The sequence below is a fragment of the Manacus candei genome, unplaced genomic scaffold (genome assembly GCF_025592945.1).
Source record: "Manacus candei isolate 608988 ecotype Guabito, Panama unplaced genomic scaffold, ASM2559294v1 h1tg000088l, whole genome shotgun sequence".
Taxonomy (NCBI): domain Eukaryota; kingdom Metazoa; phylum Chordata; class Aves; order Passeriformes; family Pipridae; genus Manacus; species Manacus candei.
In genome coordinates, this window is record NW_026138136.1 from 2330391 (window position 1) to 2337943 (window position 7553).

At 44.1% G+C, this 7553-nt stretch overlaps 1 protein-coding gene across 1 annotated transcript in view; it reads right to left on the bottom strand.

Moving 5' to 3' along the window:
* The window catches only part of RIPOR2 (RHO family interacting cell polarization regulator 2), a 68229-nt gene extending 60977 nt beyond the window's left edge, over positions 1–7252 (bottom strand). Inside the window, exon 1 of the mRNA XM_051812698.1 lies at positions 7121–7252. Within this exon, the coding sequence (XP_051668658.1) occupies positions 7121–7181 (61 nt within the window). The 5' untranslated portion in view covers positions 7182–7252. The remainder of the gene's footprint in view (positions 1–7120) is intronic.
* Positions 7253–7553: the final 301 nt, after the last annotated feature.

Below are 7553 nucleotides of genomic sequence, written 5' to 3' on the forward strand. Positions count from 1 at the left end.
AGCTGGGCTACTTTGAGTGTATTTTCCTCTCTGAGAGATGGGTTGTGACTAATTTTAGCCAGGCTTATGCAATGCTGTGACATAGGCAGTAAAGGCCAGGGGTTTCCCCAAAATACCCCTTTATTTTCTCACTCTTTGTGGCTTCCTTTCTTTCTACCTCACTTTTTTTCTTTCTATCTTTTTACCAACCATTTGAACTCTAGGTATCATTTCCAAGCTCTGGGTCTCTTAACTTTCCAATTCCCAGACTGTCCACAATTAAACCAGAGTAAGCCAATGTCAGCCTTTGGAAGTTATGCAGAGTTAAGCCTATTATGCTCAGGATTTCCATAGCGGTTTTTCTTCACCTGTTTTCCAGTTGCCAAAGACACAGGAATACCAGTGACTCTTCACAACATAAACCCCTACTTCAAACTATTTCTCCACTCTTGGATGCCAGATCAAGAACATACTGCTTAAAATTCTGTGAGGCCTGACAACACCCCTCACCCTCACAAGCAATGCTGAAATATATATATTTCCCTACTGTTGGGAAATCTTCCCACCACTAACTTTTTAGTGCCTCTGCGACATTGTCAAGTGCTTGACTGCTCTTTTCTCTCTCTTTCTCTCTAATATATGCTCTCAGACTGTTTTCACTCCTTGTCTTTTAACTCTGCACTTCCTGACCCAGTTGTTTTGTGCCTGTCACACCCTTGGTACACCAACCACAAGTCTTTGGTTTTAGCATCCTGGCAGGCGGAAGCTCATTTCACAGGCAGCTGAGCTGTGCCTCGAATTATTAAAGGGGTGAAGTTGTTTACGCCACCTGCTCATGGTAGCCAAGCCACATTTATTTTGTGAATTTAATGATGGGACTGAGTGACAAAAAGCTTGTGTTTCACAGAGCTTTTTAAAGACACTATGTAAAAACAGGAGGGGAAAAATGTGTGAAAAAGAAGGCAATTTTGCTTCAGACTTTAGTAAGACACTTGTTTTGCAAGCTTAGAAGATGCCCCAAGCACACCTGATCAGTGGTTTCTCTCTGGCTCGTACATACCTTCCTCTTTTCTCTGAGGGCTGGTTAAATGCCACTTGTTTATTTGACTTGTTTTTTCCCCTCACTGTTGTTATTATTAGTGATCTAGAAATATTGTCAACGGATATGAACCAAAAGTATTGTCTTCAAGAAACAGAGAAGGAAACACCAAGAAGATCAAAGATCTTTAATTAAAAAATAGAGAGAGAACAAAGCAGAAAGTGTCTCTCATTTCAATATTTTTTTTTTTTTTTCATTTCGGGCCTCATGGACTCAAAATTTCCTGCTTCATAGATGGAGCAGGATGCCCTGTTAAAAATAGCCCTCCAGCTGCCCAGGACAGCTGGAAGTGCCGACGGGTCGGAGCACTGGGGGTGGGTCAGTGTGGGGGTGCCTAGGGTGGGGATGGGTGTCTTGCACTGACTCCTCCAACCAAAAAAAGCTCTCTCCCCAGTTCGCATAACTCTGTGTCTGCCCGTGGATCACAACCAAAAAGAAGCAGCTGCAAGGAGCAGGTGAGCGGAGTATTCAGAGTAAACAGGAATAAGAAAAAATGCTCCGTAAGAGAGCACCTTCTTTTCCTTGATGGCCTTGTACTGTGTGTTAAATAAGTCTGATCATGCTCTTGGAGAAAGGTGCTTCAATCTGAGTTTACAGGCCAAATATCTCCACAGTCTATCTATCTGGATGAAGCAGACACTGTTGCCTTGGTGATGGGACTTATCCTCTGAGCTGCAGCAAGGACAGCACACGTGTTCTCCACGTTCAGGAACGTGAGATAAGCCGAAAGGACAAGTAGGGCTGGTGGGACCTGTAAACGTTTTCAGGACACTGATCCACTTTCTCCCAGCAGTCAGGAAGGAGGAGCTCCCATGCTTGATACATCGCAAGGTTGCTCATCCTTACAATAGCCTTCTGAGATATTAGGCACTTGTATGCTGGATAAAAAGTAGCCACTCTTTGGGATGAAAACACAGGAAAAACTGTATCTCTGTATATCTCTGAGGGAGGCATCTGCTGGAATACCCGTAATGATATGCACACATGAATATTCTAGGAAGACATGTTTCTCTTATAGCTGCACCAGTTTGATGTGCTCTGTGGGGAGGGGTCATGCCTGATGGGGCTCATGAAAGCAGAGCTAGATAAGGCATGGAAAGAAACCTGGTCCCATGGGTCACAGACAAGCTGTGACATGGATGCCCCTGCGTGACGTTTTGACAAGTCACTGCAGTTGTATGCCCAAGAGAAGCATAGTGTCTTGTATTGCTTTAGGGGAAGAGAAAAGTGGCTTAACCTGAATTGTTGCTGAACAAAGAGTATGTCTCAACTTTAAGTCAACATCCAAGGCTTTATCCTCATTTTTCTCCAGTACCTCTAACCTCATTATGTGCAGGCAGTGCATACAACCATGTACATCAGCTATCTTTCGTTTCAGCTAAACCTCAATGCTGATCCCAAACCCCAGAGCTAGAACTCCTTTCTCTCCTATAGGAGCAGGCAGGCTTTACAAGGATGTAAAGGCATCTGGCACATTTTTAAAGCACACCATAAAAGTTTGATGCAGTTACTGTCCTGCTGGGAGCCTTGATGGACAGCAGTGCTGGAATGTATTTCTGTGCCATAACAGCACATCAGTCCTGGGCAAGGAAAGGGTCCTGTGACTCTGAGACTTTGCAGGACACCATCTAAAGTGGGGCTCAGGTCTACTGAACTAGAGCATGGGCTTTCTTACTGAACACAAGGAAAAGACAGTTTTGATTTCTTCCGTCACACCTTGAAAACATGCATGGGATTTTGCATCAGCTATGGTCTGAGAGGCTGGTCATGGTTACCCCAGGTGCAACCAGAGGGCACATAAAGGAGGTGAGAAGTAGAGATGTGAAGAGAGATCAGTCTAGAGCAGGTGCATGAAAAGATCTATGACAAAACACAGCCTAATTTCTACTTTTCCTGTTCATTCTCGGTTTGAATATGTTGATCACTGCTAACGAGATACTTGGACCCATATGCTTGCTGTGTTTGCTGAGTGCTTGCAAATTCTGTGCATAGATGTGTCTCCTTGACCTAGGAGCTCCTGCTGTGCCAAGCCTCTAGTCCCAGTCAGAGGCTGTGCTGGGGCGATGGCATCATGCCTCTGTGTGAGTCCTCAGCTCTCCCGCGGAAACCAGAATCTGTCAACAGAACTGACTCGTGCCCAAATCTTCCTCCCTCTCTGGGCCCGGGAGCCACAGGAGCATTCCTGGCTCCTCATCTTAGACAGAGCCAGGGAAAATCCATGCCTGTTTGGCTGCAGTGATGAGGGGAAACCTTCTGCTAGAGGAAGGGATTTCTTTTTAATGAAATATAACTTCAGAATCTAAAGGCACTTAGAGTCACTAAAATTTAAACAACATTTTCCCCAGAGTAGGTGTTTTGACCTAAGAAAAATGTAAGACTAACTGAAGACACTTGCCTTGAATTAACATAGTGAGTAGGGCCATAAAAGAAACAACACCTATCACTGACTGTGCTTTCAAGAGGCTAAAAGAGTTTCTTCTCAAAACTTTTGCATACTACAGCTGTGCTCTGCTAAACACTGGCCAGGTTGCAGAGAAGAGGGAGTTGTGCTTCACTGAACCTAAGCACAGTCACTTGCAAAGCCTCTCTGAAGGAGAGAGCACAATGTCAGTGCAAGGCTGTTATTAGAAAACAAGAGTTAGCTAACAAAGTTTCTTTGAGGACAAACGTTTCAAAGCCTTGAATATCTGTTGCAAGAGTCAACCTGATTTTTTCTGAAAATAGTTCTAGCATACTTGGTCACAACCAGCCCTGTGACTTGCCATTTCAATGTATAATAGGGAAAAATTATTTCCTCCTGGAGCATAAGTATATGAAAATGTTGGAATTATCAATTATGCTGAAGAAAATACAGAAGTTTTCAACAAATGTTTTGGTTTGCATGTGGGAAAATATCAGTGCCAGCTTACAGTCTATATCAATGAGAAAATATTTCCCCCTTTATCTTTCCCAAAGGAGAATTTTAAACTGTAGTTTTGAGAAGAGTTATTCAAGGAACTTCTTGTTGATTTTTCAAAAAACTTGAAACACTACAGGAATTCCAGAGAGCTATGAGTTCGTGTTGTGTCACCAATGATGTGATAGCCTGGCAGTGGTCCTGGCCTTCTTATGGAGTACCTGATGTAAGAGTCATATAAGCAAAATTAAAGGAGATGGAATACAATCAGTTGCACTTGTTAGAATTTTCAAGAAAATAATTGCATTGATAGTGTACTTGGACTTCTGTAAGAAATAAGACTTGGTACTGCATGAGATCTTGACAGATGTAACACAGCTGAGAAACCATCAGGGATGCCAGTTTCTAGTGAGGACATACAAAGATTGGTTCTTCCCTATGGGATTGAACTCTTTTCACTTCAGTGACCTGAAAGGGAATTTTAAACAGTGATTGACTGAATATGTAGGTGGCACAGATGTCTGGAGAAGTGGTAAATCAAGAACAGGCTACTTAAGAAAGTGAGATAACTCATCTGGCTCTGTATGGGCATAGCTGGGAGCAAAGGAGATAAGCCATAGTTATAGCATTGACTATGTCCTGAGAAATTCGACTCTGAAAGACTTGGAGATTATAGAGAAAAATCTGGTGAAGAACAGACCCTCACATGATGCTGGCACCTGAAAAGACTTAAGCAGACCCTTGGACTGATCCTGATATATATATATATTTATAAAGTATGAGTGAACAGATCACATAAATTCTGGATTTCTCCCTGGTCTAACAGTTTGGGAGCACTAGGCTCCATGCTGGTGTCCACCAAGGAACTGGTCTCAAGAACATGAAAATGCTTAAAAGATTAAAACTTTATAAGGAAACTGTCATGATAACAGTCTGCTTGGCAAAGGATAGGAGTGGTCTGAATACATTCTGTAGATAGTAAATGAGATATTTATATTCACAAAAAATAGTGAGATCTTAGCTCTCCCTGGACAAGAAGGAAAACTAACTTCAAAAGACTAGACCAATCAGTGCTAGAAGAAATAAGATGCAGCTGTCTTTAACTGTGACAGTAGCTAAGCATTGGGACAAGTTCAAAAGGTAGACAGAGATCTGCCATCACCGTTTTCCAAACCAATCTGGATGTGAAAAATAATAAAAAATAGCGCATGCTCTAAGAGCTGTGGTCTGCACTGAGCTGGGAGTTCAACATCTGACAAATGCCTCCATCTGGCCTAAAAACCTGTGACTAAGTTTTGGCTGGCGCCTGGGTTTCTGCAACATGAGCAGGCGAGGGCTGCCCTGTGAGTGAAACAGGCATTGCTCCTCCCCGCTCGGATCCCACCCAGCCCGGGGGAGAGAGCTGGGTTGTCCAGGGTCAACAGCGCTCCCAAAATAGCAGCCAAAAAGTTAATGTTTCCCTGCTAACCTGCTCAAAAAAGAGGAGAGGGCGGTGAAGGGGAAGGCCATCACTATGCCTGTGTTGTCTGGGCTCTCCGGCTGGCAGATTTGGGAGCCAACAGACCCTCTGTCTGAGAGAGAAGCTGGGGTACATTTTTTCCCAGTTACATGTAGGTGAGTTGAAGAGGCTGTCACCAACTCATAGCCTCGTAGGATAACTCAGGTGGGAAGGGACCTCAGGAGGTCATCTGTTCCAACCTTCTGTTCCAAGCAGGGTCATAGAGAGGTTTTTAAAATGTTCTTGCCTTTGAAAAGCAGGATCAGCCTCTAGCTATTGCAGGATCAGCCCTGCCAGAAACAACTTAGCTGAGAGCCTGGAAAGGATTTTTTAAATGGTGTATCATTCCCTTCAGATAACACAATATATGTGTCAAATAACTCAAACACATTTCTCTCCTTCCTACATTTCTAATTAAGAACATAGGCTAAAGGTTTCAGAAACAGCAATGAAGCCTAAGTCCCACTGGCTCTTCAGAGCACTTGAAAATGTCCATATCAAGTAAGAGCATGTGGATGATTATCCTGGGAAGCAGTATCCACCTGTGTTGAGTGCAGAATGCAGGGAATGCAACAGGGTACATTCAATGCTAGTTGATTTGCCCAATGGCATCAGGTGTTCCCTGGACTATCAGCACTTTTTCCATAATGCAAATGCTTCTGCCCTCTTCTTTCTGCAAATTCGTTGCCCTTCTGAGCCCAGACTGGGACACAGGGTGAAGAGTGGGGGCATATAGACGTGAGAAATGTATTTGAGTACAGACAGTACATCACTGAAACTGCTTTCTTTTCAGAGTTGGTGCCTTTCACTGGGGCTCAGATAACTTGATTTGGCACTATTCACTGCTAAGTTTTCCATACCAACCGCAGCTGAGCTTTGTTTAAATGAGGCTTGCTGAAGCTGTGCTGAAAGTGAGTTTAAAGGTTCACAGTCTTTGGAGTGGATCCAGGCAGCTCTTTGTGCCTTCAACTCCCTTGGAAACTGCGGAGGGCTGGGGGCCGGGAGAAGATTTGCATGAGCAAGTTCTCCCCCTGGCCCCTGCTCAAGTGCAAAGCAGTGAGCAGGGGCAGAAATTAGACACTGTGGGCCAGATTCTTTCTCCTTCTTTGAGTCCTCTTACCTGCATCTCTGCTATTTTGACCTGGTAGCACTGAGTACACATGTAAACGGTGGCACAGGATGCAAGCAGTGAGGAATCAAGCACCAGCAGAAGCAGTTTTAGGGATAAGGAACTGGCTTAGTACCCCAGGTTGTGGTAGTCGGAGAGGAGGACGCTAATTCTGCTCAGATCATTTAAGTAGCAAATCACCTTTAGCCCCTGCAAAGAGCTCCTACTACTTTAATGACAGCTGCACCTGTGGTGTCGAATGCCCAACATGCTGCTTTGCACAGTGCAGCCACTGTAGAAAACACACTGGGTGTCCCCCCAGCTTTCTTCTGCAGTAACTTCCTTTCTGAGGAAAAGTATTTTTATTGTATCTGTAGTCCTTTTGTTCTCCATTCTCTCAGGAGAAAAAGAAAGTCTGGTCACCCTGTGACCTTGGAGCCCATAGACAACTTCAGATTTACTCAAGAAATACCACCCAGGCTAGAAACCAGCCTCTAGTCTGAGTAGGAGAAGGATTAGTTTAATAAAAGATGACTTTACCTTCCTCAAAGGCATCATCTTCTTCTCCGGGTGCAGTCAAATCTTCCTGGGCGTGCTGCATCGTGGAAAGGACACAGCTCAGGGAGCAGCCAGAGCTGAGTGCTTGAACTGGTTCCTACACTACAGCTCGACTATTTCCTTTTACCAGCTGCCTAAACATTTTGGTGGTAACAGCTTCCGCATCTGCACTTACGAAAACAATCTCATTCATACAAACAACGCCTCTTCTTTTTACAGCCAGTCTTAGAGATGAGTTTTGAGGTCGAGTGTCTTTACTGTTGAGAGAGAAGTTGATTTTGAGAGCAGTGACAGGCAGGGCAGGCTTAAAACGCACCCTGCCCTGTTGCTGAATGCTGCAGCAGTGAAGCCCTGTCAGCCCCTGTAAGGGTTTTGCATATGAATGTGAATGTTTTCTGGTGGTAGAGATAGAGCC